Here is a 17,154-nt window from a genome sequence, read left to right as displayed (position 1 = left end):
AAATACAATCAAATTGGTACAGGTCCAGCAACATTTCAGTTCATTTTTCAGGAATTCTGTCCTGGGTGGCACAGTCAATTTGAACCCGAGAGTGGAAATTTGCAGTATTGGGCGGGGCCGCCTGACGCTGCCCACCGTGGCTAGAACCCTGATTGGGATAGTCAGAGAGATGAAGAAAGTAAACAGGAGTACAAGGAGATGTGGCGTAAGGCAAAAACAGAAGCGGCAAAAGCTAAGAAAATGGTATATAGTGAGCTGTACAAGAAGTTGAATAGTAAGGAAGGAGAAAAGGACTTGTACTGATTGACCAGACAAAGGGATCGAGCTGGAAAAGATGTGCAGCAGATTAGGGTGGTAAAAGATGCAGATGGTAATATGCTGACAAGCAAGGACAGTGTGTTAAGAAGGTGGAGGGAATATTCTGAGCAGCTGATGAATGAAGAAAATGAGAGAGACAGAAGCCTGGATTATGTGGAGAGAGCAAATCAGGAAGTACAAAAGATTAGTAAGGATAAAATGAGGGCAGTTATGAAGAGGATGGAGTGTGGAAAGGCAGTTGGTCCAGATGACATTCCAGTGAGATCTGTAGTGAGAGTAGAGAGCAGGTTGAGATGAGCCTGGAGATATGCTCTGGAGAGCAGGGGAATGAAAGTCAGTAGGATCAAGACTGAGTCCATGTGTGTGAATGAGAGGGAGCCCAGTGGAATAGTGCAGTTACAAGGAGTAGAAGTGGAGAAAGTAGATGACTTTAAATACTTGGGGTCAACTGTCCAAAGTAATGGAGAGTGTGGTAGAGAGGTGACAAAGAGAGTGCGGGCAGGGTGGAGAAGAGGGAGGCCACAGTGGAGATTTATGGCTGTACTGAGGGAGGACATGCAGCTGATTGGTGCGACAGAGGAAGATACAGAGGAAATGTGAGATGGATAGATGACCTGCTGTAGTGCCCCCTAACAGGAGCAGCTGAAATAAAAAGAAGTAGAAGAAGAAGACTGATCACTCCTCTCCATAAAGGCTCTTTGTGATTCTAATTCTTGGTTCATTTTGTGCAGTTTTCCGACAGTCCCTGGTTGTACCTTTTCGTGGATTGCTCTGCGGTTGGACGGCTGGACCAGGATTTTGTAGTCGGCATTTGTCAGCTCCTTGACATGCCGTGGGGCCAACGGCGCTCTCCGTTCCCATGGGTTGATGTCCTCCCGTCGAATGGCCATGACGGCCTTGTGATGCTCATGGCGCTTTTGAATTCTGAGGTAGCTCAGCCTCCGGTTACTACGATGACTTAGCAATCGGATCATAACTGTTCTCTCTGCTTGGGAAAGAAACATGCAATTATTTGTCAGATACAACTTATTATCATATCAAACGATGTCACAATCAGACCATCATCACTAGTTCATGGGTTTTACATGACTGTAGTTTAGCAACACATCTGGTGTGAAACAGACATTAAATACCCAAAAACTGATTTCCCTCCATGGAATGCCCCATGAACATTTTTATTTTTATCTAACATTTAGAAGAAAATTACTCTTATAGATTAAACCAAGAGTAGAGACAACTACAGAGCAGGTACCTCAGTGGGATGAGGAGTTGGACTATCCAGGCAGAATCAAAACCGATACCAGTGATGTCTATCAGTGTCTTGGGCCCCCCTGACAATTTTCATGATTTTCCTTTATAAATCATTGGTTCCATCATGCTGTGTGGCTGTGTGGCCAGTGCAGGTACTGGGAATCTTGTTAAAATTGAGGGTAACATGGACTCCAGTCAATATCAGCAGATTCTTGAGTACAATATTCATGAATCAGTGAGAAAGTTGAAGTTGTGCCGGGGCTGGATCTTTCAACAAGACAACGACCCTAAACACTGCCCAAATTCTACTAAGGCATTCATGCAGAGGAACAAGTACAACGTTCTGGAATGACCATCTCAGTCCCCAGACCTGAATATTATTGAAAATCTGTGGTGTGATTTTAAGCGGGCTGTCCATGCTCGGAAACCAGCAAACCTGAGATGTTTTGTAAAGAAGAATGGTCCAAAGTACCTTCAACCAGAATCCAGACTCTTATTGGAAGCTATAGGAAGCGTTTAGAGGCTGTAAAAGGAGGATCTACTAAATACTGATGTATTTTTTCTGTTGTGGTGCCCAAATTTGTGCACCTGCCTAATTTAGTTTAAAGAATTATTGCACACTTTCTGTAAATCCTATAAACTTCATTTCACTTCTCAAATATAAGTGTGTTTGTCTGCTATATGATATATTTAACTGAAATTGCTGATCCAAACAACCAATGATTTATAAAAGGAAAATCATGGAAATCATCAGGGGGGCCCAAACTTTTATATACAAATATATGTCTTCAACAGGTCTCTGATACCCAACCAGGACAGGCTATAGTGTGTAATCTGGGGCAATAGTGGTGCTCCTCATCATTTCATCTCAGAAATCTTTTTATTTTGTTTACAAAAAAGACAAACAAAAACAAAGTGTCCTAATTGGCCGTCCCCACATTGGTCAACAGGTACGCATATTGTACTTACAGACTGGAAAAAGTACTTAAACGGACAGATTAATCTTAAAAATATTTCATTGCATGAAGAGAAAATGGGTAAAAATATGTCTTTGCAGTAATTCAGTTCTGAAGAGTGTGCAGTTAGTGTATCAGTCCATCAAACAAATCTCTAAAGCTTCTAAGGACACGTGTCAGGTGCAAAGTCTTTCCCGTTTCATCACAACTGGACAAACAAAAGAGTTTTGGACAGGTAGTGTCATTCTGCATGAATACATTTTAATAATAAACTTCCAAAAATAACGAGAATCTTCAGGAACAAACATCCCACCACAAAACACAAGCTGAAGCCCAACAAATCAGCTTCATTTCTGGCCAACGTTTGGCTCGTTGTAGATCAACTCCTCAACAGAGTTAAAGGAAAGTTTCAGAAGATTATGTCCCTGTACTCAAATACAAGAACACAAATTCTGACAAAAACACTTTTAGACAGATCTGTACTCAAAATAATAAAATAAAAAATACTCTACCTGGACCCAGTTTCACCATCAAATAAAAAGCATATCATAAATAGCATGAAACATTCCAGTTACAAAAGGAATCAGATTGGACCTACCAACTTTTCTGTTTGCCAACAGCTACCGACCACATTTACAGTGGTCATGTGATCTAAACACCTGATTTCACCGCCAGCAGAATTCAAACTGAAGCCACTGACCAGCAACAGTTCTGGCACTGAAAACAGTCAGCAACAGGTAAACTGTGATGACTGCACCTGAAACGACATTTCTTGTACAGATTCTTTACTTTTCATTGTAACCAGTACAGTGAAAAGTAAAGTGCAAGTCTTTCAGTGCAAATATAAACCTGAGTAAACCATACGCAGACCTGAAAGGTCTGGAGAAGAAAACAGAATAAACATAACATTTAACAGAATTAAAAAGGTATGGTTAAAGCGCACATTTAAAAAAAAAAAAAGAAACTAAATTATAGGTATGTAGGAGCAAAAAAGAGACTGTATATAAAAATATAACACAATGCTAAAATACCCTCGGCCGTATGAGCATTGTGTTCTTTATAATTTGCAGTCGTTTAATTCATTATTAAGATCCTACTGTCTTACGGACAATTTGTACACATTCAAATCAAATCATCATCACGTCTGCCAAAGACGTAATAAAATCATCAGCATTTATTTATTTGTCTGTCTGTTAGCAAGATTACATCAAAACCACTTCACAGATTCTCACCAAATTTGCACCACAGATAGATATTAGAGCATGGAACACTCCACTGGTGGTGATCCAGACTGGCGGATGTTAGAAATATCTGATTGCTCTCGTTTGTTCATGTTGTGCCAATCAAGGAATATTTGTAGATCACTCTTTGTGCATTATTAATGCAGTTATTAATTAGATAAATTTAACTCCATAGGAAGTTAGCTTTGAGTTAACGGAAGTTAGCATGCACACTAATGTCCGCAAAATGTCGTGTAAATGGCTGCAGAGGTGTTATCAGGTTACACAAACAGTGTTTTCAGTTTGAGAAGTGTTTATTTCTCACTAGCTTTCACATAATATATGACAAAGAGGTTATATTTACACACAAACAAAACAGAGTTTTGCAGCTAGCAACCAATCTGTGGTCTCTCGTCATTCAAAAACAAAACTGAACAGATGCAAACAGAATGTGACTTTTTAACCTCTTAAAATAGGTCAAGGTTAGCCATCTCTGAACTTGTCCAAGGAATGTGAAGCCTCTGGCAGTAACAGGACTGGACTTATGCTGAGCACAGACAGATGGACAGGCAGATGGACCTAAAGCCTTCACAATACCCGATGGCCATACTTGATGACCTCAAGTAAAAAGAGAAAAGTATGGACAAAACTGTGGATATTTTAGTGGCAGTGGATATTGCACATAAACAAATATTGCACTCATTTCCAGTGTGTCATGTGACCTGGCTGTTTGGTTCCATTCAAAGCTCTAACAGCAGTTGGGTAGAAACTGTTTTTCAGTCTATTTGTTCTTGTTTTAATGGTCCTGTACCGTCTTACTGATGGCAGAAGCTCAAACAGAGAGTGTCCAGGGAGGGACGAGTCCTTTAGGATGGTGTTGGCTCTCCTGAGACAGTCCAAGCCATGAAGGTCCCCCAGTGTGGGTAGAGGGCACCCAGTGATCTTCTCTGGAGCTCTTTCCTGTTTGTCCCCACGCAGCTGGTAAACCATGTCCAGAGGCAGCATGTGAGGACGCTCTCCATGGTAGAGCAATAAAAAAAACACCAGACATCTCTGGTTGATGTTATTTTTCCTGAGGACTCTCAGAAAGTGGAGTCTTTGCTGTGCCTTCTTTACCAGGTATGTGGTGTTCCTGTCCTAGGTCAGTTTCTCATCTACGTGGACTCCCAGGAAACTGAAGACCCTGACCTTTTCCAGACAGGTCCCCCCAGTGATGACGGGCTGAATGTCTGTCTGTTCCTCTTGAAGTCTATAATTAGCTCCTTGGTTTAGGATGTGTTCAGGAGCAGGTTATTTTCTCTACACCACAACGTCAGCTGTTCCACCTCCTCGTGGTAGGCAGACTCATCTCCTCCAGTGATACAGCCGACCACTGTGGTGTCATCCGCATACTTAATGAAGAGGTGGGGTGCAGTCAGAGGATGAAGAGCAGTAGGCTCAGCACGCAGCCTTGAGGGGAACCAGTGCTGAGTGTGACAGCTGTGGATATGTGAGGGCCAATCCTGACTCTCTGTGAGCCATCTGACAGAAAGTCCTTAATCCAACGACATGTGGAATGAGGTAGACCGAGGTACAGCGGGTTCCTCAAACAACAGGGGAGGATGATGTTGAATGCTGAACTGTAATCCATGAAGTGAAGACGGTCGTAGTTGCCCTGTTGCTCCAGGTTGGTCAGCGTGGTGTGGAGGGCAGAGGTCACGGTGTCCTCTGTTGACCTGTTGGCCTTGTAAATGAATTGGTTTGGGTCTGAAGTGGGGGTTAGGAATGACATGATGAGATACTTCATCATCACGGTGTGTGAGTGCACCAGGCCGGTCGTCACTGAGACTAGTTATGGGGGTTTCTTGGGTAGGGGGACTATGGTGGAGGTCTTCAGGTATGATGGGACAGCAGACTGTGTCAGGGAGCAGGTGAAGATTCTGGTGAAAATCCCAGCAAGCTGGTCTGTATGTTTGTTATTACAACTTCTGAACCAGTAATTAGCCGTTCTTTTTACAACATCAACATCGAGCGTCCTGCTTCACGAGGTAGCACACCACCACCTGAACACCATTTTTAAGAACTTTCTGTCAAACACAACCACTTGATGCAACTTCTGAAAACCACAGATTTCATAACCAGAGAAAAACCACAAAGTTCACAGTGACTTTCAACAGGCAGGAAGAAGACGCCGCATACCGCGGCCGGCCTGATCAACCTGCTCAGATGTCACCGTGACACCCGCTTAAAGTACCTGATGGACCCCTCCAAGCCCCTCCCACCTTCAAATGTCCCATCAAATGAGGGTAGACAGAAAATCCACCCTGGGTCTTTCCCCCCACTCCTTAATACTCTGCATACGGCCCTGGTTGGTTATTCAGGCAGAACCGAAGCCCTACGAAGACGTCGTCTTTATCACGAACCACTCTGCGGACACCAGAGAGTCAGGATTCAGCCTGTTCCTGAATCACATTCACAACGCCGACTTCCACAAACATTTCTAAACTTCTGCTTTCAGGTAACCCAGCTAACGGACTAGACCCACCTTCAAATCCGGATTAGGGTTTCCACAGCAGAGTCAGCAAACAGAGGACAATCCGCCTCGGAGTTCAGACCCGAACCGTCTGAAGGCAGCAGCGCCGAGAACTTGATCCTTTTCCGGTTACACAGAGGGTTTTCACAGAGGGCTAAATTTTAGCTGCAAATTTGTCATTTTTAAACGAAGATTTCTCCGCTGAATTACAAATTTGGGCTTCCAGATTTACTTTACTGCATTCACAAGAGTCTTATAAATACATATCAGCTATTTCTTTCTGAAATCTGACCACATTTATTTCAATGCAGGTCTACTTTAAGAACTTTCTGTCAAACACAACCACTTGATGCAACTTCTGAAAACCACAGATTTCATAACCAGAGAAAAACCACAAAGTTCACAGTGACTTTCAACAGGCAGGAAGAAGACGCCGCATACCGCAGCCGGCCTGATCAACCTGCTCAGATGTCACCATGACACCCGCTTAAAGTACCTGATGGACCCCTCCAAGCCCCTCCCACCTTCAACATCTCTTTCAACTCTTCAACCTCTTTCAACATAAAAGCCCAGCCCTCCTCAACGGCTGACGTCACTTCCGTGTTCACCAGCGCCTGTACAGCGTACACGCAAGCAAACAAACAAAGGCCGTAAATAATATTTCAGTGTTTACGAAACAGTTGTTTACATGGTGCCAACAAAGAGAGCAGGAAAATAAAACAAAAAAAAAAACCTTTGCATATTTTATTTTTAGAGTCCTAAAATTTTGACAACTTTTTTTTGTGTTCAGGCCTGTCATGTCCCGGCCGTTTCCAGGCTTCAGCCCATATGTCCCTTCTTTATTTAGTTCTGTTCCTTTGGCATCAGCCTCGTTTTGTTAATTACCTTTTTCTTCATGTGGGGTTTTGTTCCATGTTCTGATTTTTGCTTTGTCACTTTCTTCCTTTGTTACTTTTCACCTCAGTTATGTTTTAGTCTTGTTTTGTTATTGCCTCTTTCTTCATGTTTATTCAATGTTCTCATATTGCTTTGTCACTTTCTTTCTTTGTTACTTTACAGCTATGTTTTAGTTCCATTCTAGTTTATTCACAGTCTGTTTTTATGTTTCAGCATTTAGTGTTTGTTTGCTTATGTTACTGTTCTCTCTTCTGTTAAGTATTTGGGTATTTCTGATTTTGGTTTTCAGTTTTGTTTTCTTGTAGTTCTTCTTTCTGTTCTTAGTAGGTTTTATTGTATTAATTCCCATTATTCACTTATCACGTTCCTGTATGCTTTTCAGTTGTGTTCTAGTTAGGGTGGTTTTCTTTGTACTATCTCTTATTGTCATGTTTGTATCTAATCACCTTTCTCTTGCTCCTGCTTGTCAGTCTCTCATTGTTTCCACAGTCTTTCCCGGATCACTGCACTCTCTGTTCCGCACCTGCACTTTGTCCTTTCAGTCAGCCACGCCCCTTCATCTGTCATTCTCTTGCCCATTTGTCACCGCCCTTCTGCATCATTGGCCTCTTAGCTGTCACCTGACCACGCCCCCCTTTCCAGGCCTTTCCTCCTCCACGTGCACCTCATTTCCTGATTAACACCTGTCCCTATTTAACCTGCGTCTGTTCACTTCTTCCCCGCTCGTTCGTTGATTCACTCACTTACCAGCCTCTTGTGTCATTCCTGTTTTGCCTAGCCTTGTTTTTGGACTCTGTTTTGTGTTCTGGATCCTGTTTTTTGCCTCTGCTCTGACGTACCTGTTTGCTCCTGTTTTGACCTTGCTTGTTCTTTGGACCACGTCTTCAGCTTAATCCTTGTCAATTACTTTTGCTCCGTGGACTGCCTTGCTGTTAACGATCCCTAGCCTGAATAAACCACCCTTTAAGTATATTTCCTTTTGTCGAGCCTGCATTTGTGTCCTGCCCTCGTCCAGTCCTGACTGAACGAACGAGCCAGACATGGACGCAGCGGGCTCGAATCCGGTCGCCAGGAATCAAGACGCTGATACAATCAAGAGGATTTTTGATGACCTTCAATTTTTTTTTTTTATTTGTTTTCGTGACTGTTTCTCTCCAAAAGAGAAATTTGATTTATCTTGAGCAGGCATGGGAAATCGTGGAAGCCAATGAATGGCTTTATGAACGCTTCCCTGATCTGCAAGACCTGGACACGATTTTTTCTGGCACTACACTTCCTGACTGGATAAAACATCCAGAGGCCCACCCGTGTTCACAGCCCCTGCCTGTCGATGACGACGCTGAATGGAGCGATTGTGATGACGATGACGAAGACAATTCGTCGGAGTCAGAGCAGTTTGTAGTTCAGGACTCGGTAAACATATTGTTCAAGGTACAGGACCTGTTTTTTGAATACCATGACAATCTGAGTCCACAGAACCGACGTCGCGTTCTGTCGGACCTTGATCAGCTGTTACAAGCCGAGCCTGACGTGGTTCGCTCTTTTCCTGACCTTGAGAACATAAAGGCTCAGTTTAAGCAGGGCCTTCTTCCGCCATGTATCGAAGATCCAATTGAGTTCATGTTTGAATCAGACATCACCGCAGCCTGTTCGACCGCACCACGGCACATAACAATATCAGACGCAGCCTTGGGGCAACTGTTTGTTGTGATTTGGCGCTATATAAAAAAATTGATTGATTGATTGATTGGTGTGCATCAGGAAAAGAACCGGCTGCACCTGCAAAACCAAAGACACTGCGACCACGACCACGCTCAACACCCATGCAAGCCCCTACACGAGCACCACCTAAGTCCGCACCACGAGCGACACACGTGGCTTCCACACGCTCGCTTCGGACCGAAGCGGAGCCGGCCTCCTCATGCCCGACTTCCCAATGTCTCCGGGCCACGACAACGGCTGTTCTCAGCCTTCCTCCTGTTCCAGCTCCTCGACAGCCCTGCGCGCCTGTGCCACCGAAGACCGTGCGCTTCGCACCTGCAGCTGCTCCAGTCTCCATGCCAGCGACACCAGCGACGCTTCCAGCCGGCCCGGTCTCCATGCTCACTGCACCAGCGACTGGAGCGATCTCCGCACCTGCGGCACCTCCCGCCGAACCAGTCTCTGTGCGCGTCACTCCAGCGGTTGCTCCAGCCTCCACGCCAGCTGCACCAGCGGCTACTCCAGTCTCCATGCCAGCGGCACCAGCGACGCTTCCAGCCGGCCCGGTCTCCATGCGCACTGCACCAGCGACTGGAGCAATCTCCGCACCTGCGGCACCTCCCGCCGAACCACTCTCTGTGCGCATCACTCCAGCGGTTGCTCCAGGCTCCACGCCAGCTGCACCAGCGGCTGCTCCGGTCTCCACGCCAGCGGCACCTGCGACGCTTCCAGCCAGCCCGGTCTCCATGCGCAATGCGCCAGCGACTGGAGCAATCTCCGCACCTGCGGCACCAGCGACTGCTCCAGACTCCACGCCCACGGCTGCATTGGACTTTGCGCGCACCGCGCCAGCACCTGTTCCAGCGCACGCCGCACCACAACCAGTCTCAAGACCAGACGGTGCGTCGTTCGCACGCATGCTGTCGGGACCTTCCCCTCCTGCGCCTCCTCATCCTGCTCCAGCTGCACTGCCGGCACAGAAGATGACGATCGAGGACGCAAACCTGGAGAGGGTTAGTGACATTTTGCTTGAACTGTATTTGTTGCGGGTCTATTTTGTACTCACGTTGTTTTCCTCTGTGCTTTGTTGGTTCAAAGCCCCACGCCTACTCCTGGGGTGGACCATGTCTGACCTTAACTCTCAGTTCCAGAGCGTCATGACCTGGCTGTTGGGTAAAATTATTTTGTTCTTAGGGGTCTCCCCAGGGGGCAGTTGTGGGTTCATGAAAACATTTTCCATCTCACGCCTGTTAAACTTCTCTCTCACGTCTCCAAGTACTTCTGGCCATGCCAATAATCCACAGTCTTTGATGTACCTTCTCGTGCAGGACATTCGGCACCCTGAGCTAATGCAGGATTTTCTGGTTGGTACTTGTGTTGGTCTGGTTTTGTTTGTTTTCCGTCTGCACTTTTGATCGTTTATGGGGATTTTTTGCTTTTTTGGGGTTTTGTTCAAGAACTTTTATTTTCTGTATGAGGGCTCTTTTCTGTCTTGTTTTTGTCATTGTTGTAAGGTAGTGTATATGCACCTAAGTGTCTTGTGTTACCGTACCTGGAATGTGAACGCCCAATGTTTTGCGTGTGGCTTAGTTCTGCTCCCTTTTGCCCAGTGGCTTCTACGCTCGGTGGGACTCCTCCTGAGGAGGTTGTTTTCTGTACACCACTGTTTTGGAGCAATTCGTCCTAAACCTGGCCCCGATTGTTCTTTGGGAACCACGCTAGGGGCCGGTTTGTCCCAAGGCCGTGTTCCTGCTGTCTCCACGCCCGTTTCTCCACGGGTCCACTCCCCTGACCTCGTGGTAACTCACGACCCGGGTGTGGATCGCGTGCCCAGGCCCTTTGTTAAGCCGTATTGTCGCCCGCCTGGGGGCCTCTTTCCTGCCCTGGCTATGCCCAGTTTTGGGTCCCTCGACCACCTGCCCTGGTACTGTTATTCCTCATGTCCTCTGCCTGTTTTGCTGGGGTCTGTTGTCAGACATCCCTGGGGTTTTGTGTTTTTTCGGCCCTCTTGTGGCTCGCCTCTCTCGTTCTGCCCTCCGTCCTGTTCCCCTTGCTGCCCTCCCGGTGTCGGGTTCCTGGGCGGGTGCCCGGGGGCGCCCGCTTGGGGGAGGGGTACTGTCATGTCCTGGCCGTTTCCAGGCTTCAGCCCATATGTCCCTTCTTTATTTAGTTCTGTTCCTTTGGCATCAGCCTCGTTTTGTTAATTACCTTTTTCTTCATGTGGGGTTTTGTTCCATGTTCTGATTTTTGCTTTGTCACTTTCTTCCTTTGTTACTTTTCACCTCAGTTATGTTTTAGTCTTGTTTTGTTATTGCCTCTTTCTTCATGTTTATTCAATGTTCTCATATTGCTTTGTCACTTTGTTTCTTTGTTACTTTACAGCTATGTTTTAGTTCCATTCTAGTTTATTCACAGTCTGTTTTTATGTTTCAGCATTTAGTGTTTGTTTGCTTATGTTACTGTTCTCTCTTCTGTTAAGTATTTGGGTATTTCTGGTTTTGGTTTTCAGTTTTGTTTTCTTGTAGTTCTTCTGTCTGTTCTTAGTAGGTTTTATTGTATTAATTCCCATTATTCACTTATCACGTTCCTGTATGCTTTTCAGTTGTGTTCTAGTTAGGGTGGTTTTCTTTGTACTATCTCTTATTGTCATGTTTGTATCTAATCACCTTTCTCTTGCTCCTGCTTGTCAGTCTCTCATTGTTTCCACAGTCTTTCCCGGATCACTGCACTCTCTGTTCCGCACCTGCACTTTGTCCTTTCAGTCAGCCACGCCCCTTCATCTGTCATTCTCTTGCCCATTTGTCACCGCCCTTCTGCATCATTGGCCTCTTAGCTGTCACCTGACCACGCCCCCCTTTCCAGGCCTTTCCTCCTCCACGTGCACCTCATTTCCTGATTAACACCTGTCCCTATTTAACCTGCGTCTGTTCACTTCTTCCCCGCTCGTTCGTTGATTCACTCACTTACCAGCCTCTTGTGTCATTCCTGTTTTGCCTAGCCTTGTTTTTGGACTCTGTTTTGTGTTCTGGATCCTGTTTTTTGCCTCTGCTCTGACGTACCTGTTTGCTCCTGTTTTGACCTTGCTTGTTCTTTGGACCACGTCTTTAGCTTAATCCTTGTCAAGTACTTTTGCTCCGTGGACTGCCTTGCTGTTAACGATCCCTAGCCTGAATAAACCACCCTTTAAGTATATTTCCTTTTGTCGAGCCTGCATTTGTGTCCTGCCCTCGTCCAGTCCTGACAAGGCCAAAAAATAAAATTTATTTAAACAGCAATAGATCAAAAAATGTCAATGTTCAAACAAGGCCACGGCCTCACCCACCTTTTATATTTAGTGTCAATTATATAATTATTCTTACTGGGGTTTTTTTTATTAATCATTATTTTTATTAGTTACACAGTAATCTGTATCATAAAAGCCAAGTGAGAGGCCACGTGTGTGTGTGTGTGTGTGTGTGTGTGTGTGTGTGTGTGTGTGTGTGTGTGTGTGTGTGTGTGTGTGTGTGTGTGTGTGTGTGTGTGTGTGTGTGTGTGTGTGTGTGTGTGAGATGTTTACCATTTGGTTTGCTTATGTAGTTTTGGTCAAGGATGAATGGTGCCAAAACATAACTTTTATGGGACTAATATTTTTGGAGACACTATGGATATTAGCTAATGTTAAATGGTTAAAGGACTGCATTTGTATAGCTCTTTTCCATTTGCATCAGAAGCTGCATGTGGTGTTCCTGTCCTAGGTCAGTTTCTCATCTATGTGGACTCCCAGGAAACTGAAGTCCCTGACCCTTTCCCCCCAGTGATGACGGGCTGATGTGTGTCTGTTTCTCTTGAAGTCTATAATTAGCTCCTTGGTTTAGGATGTGTTCAGGAGCAGGTTATTTTCTCTACACCACAACGTCAGCTGTTCCACCTCCTCGTGGTAGGCCAACTCATCTACTCCAGTGATACAGCCGACCACTGTGGTGTCATCCGCATACTTAATGAAGGTGGGGTGCAGTCAGAGGATGAAGAGCAGTGGGCTCAGCACGCAGCCTTGAGGGGAACTGGTGCTGAGTGTGACAGCTGTGGATATGTGAGGGCCAATCCTGACTCTCTGTGAGCCATCTGACAGAAAGTCCTTAATCCAATGACATGTGGAATGAGGTAGACCAAGGTTCAGCGGGTTCCTCACAAGGCAACGGGGGAGGATGATGTTGAATGCTGAACTGTAATCCACGAAGGGAAGACGGTCATAGTTGCCCTGTTGCTCCAGGTGGGTCAGCGTGGTGTGGAGGGTAGAGGTCACGGTGTCCTCTGTTGACCTGTTGGCTTTGTAAGTGAATTGGTTTGGGTCTGAAGTGGGGGTTAGGAATGACATGATGAGATACTTCATCATCACGGTGTGTGAGTGCACCAGGCCGGTCGTCACTGAGACTAGTTATCAGAGGTGTCAAGTAACGAAGTACAAATACTTCGTTACTGTACTTAAGTACACTTTTTAGGTATCTATACTTTACTCCTTTACTTATTTTTCTGCCTACTTCTGACTTCTACTCATTACATTTTCACACAAGTATCTGTACTTTCTATTCCTTACATTTTTAAAACAAACAGCCTCGTTACTCTTGGCTTCAGTTTAATGTTTATATATATTTCAAGTCATGTGCGCCTGTAATCAACTTTTCTGCAGCGCGGCTTTGCTTTGAACCGTGAACCAATTGAAGCAGTGGTTCGCAGATTGAAGCAATGCTTTGACTTATTGCTTCGTTTATTCTTTCTTTTGCTTAATTTTCCCCCGCTAAAACCCTAAAGAGTATACTTCTGTGAGTATTATTTACCTTTTCTATGTTAAACCGACCTGTTATGGTCTTCTGAAACAGTTGATCGATGTATTTTATAACTTAAAAATGGGAGCGACACTAACGCGTTAGCATGTCTATGGCATTTTCAATGTTAAAACTTAGCATTAAGCAATTGCAGCTCTCATCGCGTTCGGGTGCATTTGTTTTCAAATTGTAATATTTCTTAAATTTATTTTTGTTTATATATTAATAATCTAATGATTATTATATACAATTTTAGAGAAAGAGGCAAAAAGAACCTGAATAGAAACACAACAGAAAATATAAAAGCAACTAACAATGAACATACATAAATAAATAAATAGATATAGAAATAAATAAGTGTTTCCTGTGAACACCTAGTAACTCATACCTCCATTTCATCCCTGTCTTATTTAATGACAGTTTGTTTCGGTCAAACCATATTTTCAATGTGTTAATTTCTTCAGTGATTTCCTCCAGAACTATCTGCCAAACTAGAAAACTGCTGCATCCTAGTAAGAGCAGAATACTACTGGAATGAATTTGCATAAGGAAAGTTGTGGGGTTTTTTTTCCTTCACTAAATGGATGCTGCACTCACTGCAGTTTATCGTCTGGAATAGTCCCAGATTGCATTTCAGAGCTTCAAGAATTGAAACATTTTCATGCAGGTGGTGTTGGGGAGTAATTTTGGGTTTTGGGTCTTGGGCCACATGTAGAACGAATCAGTTTTTAAATTAAGCTTTCAATTCATATAGTGGCATCTACCTTTTTTTTTTTTTTTTAAAAGGTTACTTTATACTTTTATACTTTAAGTAGGTTTTGGAGCACATACTTTTTCACTTTTACTTGAGTAAAGAGGTCAAGTTGATACTTCAACTTTTACCAGAGTGTTTTTAAACTGCAGTATCTATACTTCTACTTAAGTAACAAATGTGTGTACTTCTGACACCACTGCTAGTTATGGGGGTTTCTTGGGTAGGGGGACTATGGTGGAGGTCTTTAGGTATGATGGGACAGCTGACTGTGTCAGGGAGCGGGTGAAGATTTTGGTGAAAATCCCAGAAAGCTGGTCTGTACGTTTGTTATTACAACTTCTGAACCAGTAATTAGCCGTTCTTTTTACAACATCAACATCGAGCGTCCTGCTTCACGAGGTAGCACACCACCACCTGAACACCATTTTTAAAGGAGACCGGCATTGAAAAAAATGCAGTCAGATTTTTTCAACGAAAAATGACTTACATTTACACATGAGATCCTTCTGAATGTAGTAAAGTAAATCTGCAAGCCCAGATTTGTCATTCAACGGAGAAATCTTCATTTGAAAATGACACGTTTACAGCTAACATTTAGCCCTCCGCAAATTGTCCCTCTCATCATGGACGCTGCCGAGACGTCACGGAGAAGACCCTCTCCCAGCATGCATTGCGCCATTTGTAATTTGTGGATTTACGCCAGTTTGCATCTGCACCTTTTTCTTCTCTTATATATTGTCTTGCGGCACGTTTGGTGAGTACACATTTCTTTTATTTGTGCTTGAAAATTATTTTGGGGGACTTTTTCATACGCCCGTTTGAGTGGTGTCGCAATGAAAATCTACTGTCTTTCGTCTCCGGTACCATCGCGGGATATGGAGGCGAGACCCGCAAAGAATCCCAGTCATTAAAAATATATAAACCTCTCTCAGCATCCATGGAGCTCTGGGGCTCCGATTGCCGAGACGTGCGGTGCTGCGGATTTTGCCGCAAGAAGTCTGTCCTTGCAGCAACAGGTGTACCGGCCGCTTCGCATTAAAACAGCGAGCGTAATCCCAGGACTTGTGCCAAGTGTGCTGCAGCTCCATTCAGTAGACAGAGAGGTGATGCCGGCGGCTGCAAAGCAGACACGGGCGGTGTGAGTGGCCCGCGTCGGCGGTTAATGAGCTCGTTAACGAGCCCGCAGACTTAATAAGCGCAGCGGAGGCAGAGAGCAGGAGAGGAAGAACGGCGCCCGCTGTCGATGTCGTTGCTGATCTGAGCACACAGATCTGTATCTCACATTCATTGCAGCTTACTTTTGGATGTTGAAACCAGGACGTGTATAAGTAACATTACTAACAGATAAAATCAATTTCAATGCGGGATCGGACTGAAGGCGGGAGCGCGTCGGCTTCTCCCTAACGTCATGGAAATGATACGGCTGTACAAACTGTTTTCACAGAGGGCTAAATTTTAGCTGCAAATTTGTCATTTTTAAATGAAGATTTCTCCGCTGAATTACAAATTTGGGCTTACAGATTTACTTTACTGCATTCACAAGGGTCTTATAAATACATATCAGCTATTTCTTTCTGAAATCTGACCACATTTATTTCAATGCAGGTCTACTTTAAGAACTTTCTGTCAAACACAACCACTTGATGCAACTTCTGAAAACCACAGATTTCATAACCAGAGAAAAACCACAAAGTTCACAGTGACTTTCAACAGGCAGGAAGAAGACGCCGCATACCGCAGCCGGCCTGATCAACCTGCTCAGATGTCACCATGACACCCGCTTAAAGTACCTGATGGACCCCTCCAAGCCCCTCCCACCTTCAAATGTCCAATCAAATGAGGGTAGACAGAAAATCCACCCTGGGTCTTTCCCCCCCCCACTCCTTAATACTCTGCATACGGCCCTGGTTGGTTATTCAGGCAGAACCGAAGCCCTACGAAGACGTCTTCTTTATAACGAACCACTCTGCGGACACCAGAGAAGCCGGATTCAGCCTGTTCCGGAATCATATTCACAACGCCGACTTCCACAAACATTTCTAAACTTCTGCTTTCAGGTAACCCAGCTAACGGACTAGACCCACCTTCAAATCCGTATTAGGGTTTCCACAGCAGAGTCAGCAAACAGAGGACAATCCGCCTCAGAGTTCAGACCCGAACCGTCTGAAGGCAGCAGCGCCGAGAACTTGATCCTTTTCCGGTTACTCTTTCAACATAAAAGCCCAGCCCTCCTCAACGGCTGACGTCACTTCCGTGTTCACCAGCGCCTGTACAGCGTACACGCAAGCAAACAAACAAATAAAGGCCGTAAATAATATTTCAGTGTTTACGAAACAGTTGTTTACATGGTGCCAACAAAGAGAGCAGGAAAATAAAACAAAAAAAAAACCTTTGCATATTTTATTTTTAGAGTCCTAAAATTTTGACAACTTTTTGAAAATTGATTTTTTTTGGGTTCAGGCCAAACAATAAAATTTATTTAAACAGTAATAGATCAAAAAATTTCAATGTTCAAACAAGGCCACGGCCTCACCCACCTTTTATAATTAGTGTCAATTATATAATTATTCTTACTGTTTTTTTATTAATCATTATTTTTATTAGTTATATAGTAATCTGTATTATAAAAGCCAAGTGTGTGTGTGTGTGTGTGTGTGTGTGTGTGTGTGTGTGTGTGTGTGTGTGTGTGTGTGTGTGTGTGTGTGTGTGTGTGTGTGTGTGTGTGTGTGTGTGTGTGTGTGTG

The 17,154-nt window shown here is 44.4% G+C and overlaps 2 protein-coding genes across 5 annotated transcripts in view; one reads left to right on the top strand and one right to left on the bottom strand.

Moving 5' to 3' along the window:
* aass (aminoadipate-semialdehyde synthase) overlaps positions 1-16,629 on the bottom strand; it is a 123,021-nt gene extending 106,392 nt beyond the window's left edge. For 3 of the 4 annotated variants that reach the window (XR_004562372.1, XM_034177313.1, XM_034177315.1), the window contains exons 1-2: positions 6,270-6,390; positions 1,074-1,303 (exon numbers count right to left, since the gene is read on the bottom strand). Coding sequence is in view for 3 of the 4 variants with exons in the window: in XM_034177313.1 (XP_034033204.1) it covers positions 1,074-1,292 (219 nt within the window). In the remaining variant the exon portion in view is untranslated. Of the gene's footprint in view, positions 1-1,073; positions 1,304-6,269; positions 6,391-16,495 lie in introns of those variants that run through there. The other variant, XM_034177314.1, reaches the window with a different exon arrangement.
* Positions 7,769-11,107, top strand: LOC117516354 (proline-rich protein 36-like). The gene has a single exon (XM_034177316.1). It carries the CDS (start codon positions 8,978-8,980, stop codon positions 10,268-10,270), a length of 1,293 nt encoding a protein of 430 aa, XP_034033207.1. The 5' UTR covers positions 7,769-8,977; the 3' UTR covers positions 10,271-11,107.
* Positions 16,630-17,154: the final 525 nt, after the last annotated feature.

Source organism: Thalassophryne amazonica, chromosome 8 (genome assembly GCF_902500255.1).
Source record: "Thalassophryne amazonica chromosome 8, fThaAma1.1, whole genome shotgun sequence".
NCBI lineage: Eukaryota > Metazoa > Chordata > Actinopteri > Batrachoidiformes > Batrachoididae > Thalassophryne > Thalassophryne amazonica.
This window is presented reverse-complemented; position numbering and strand designations above follow the sequence as displayed.

Excerpts from the sequence above, each read along its gene's own strand:
- LOC117516354 (XM_034177316.1), top strand. The coding sequence starts at position 8,978 with ATGCAAGCCCCTACACGAGCACCACCTAAGTCCGCACCACGAGCGACA.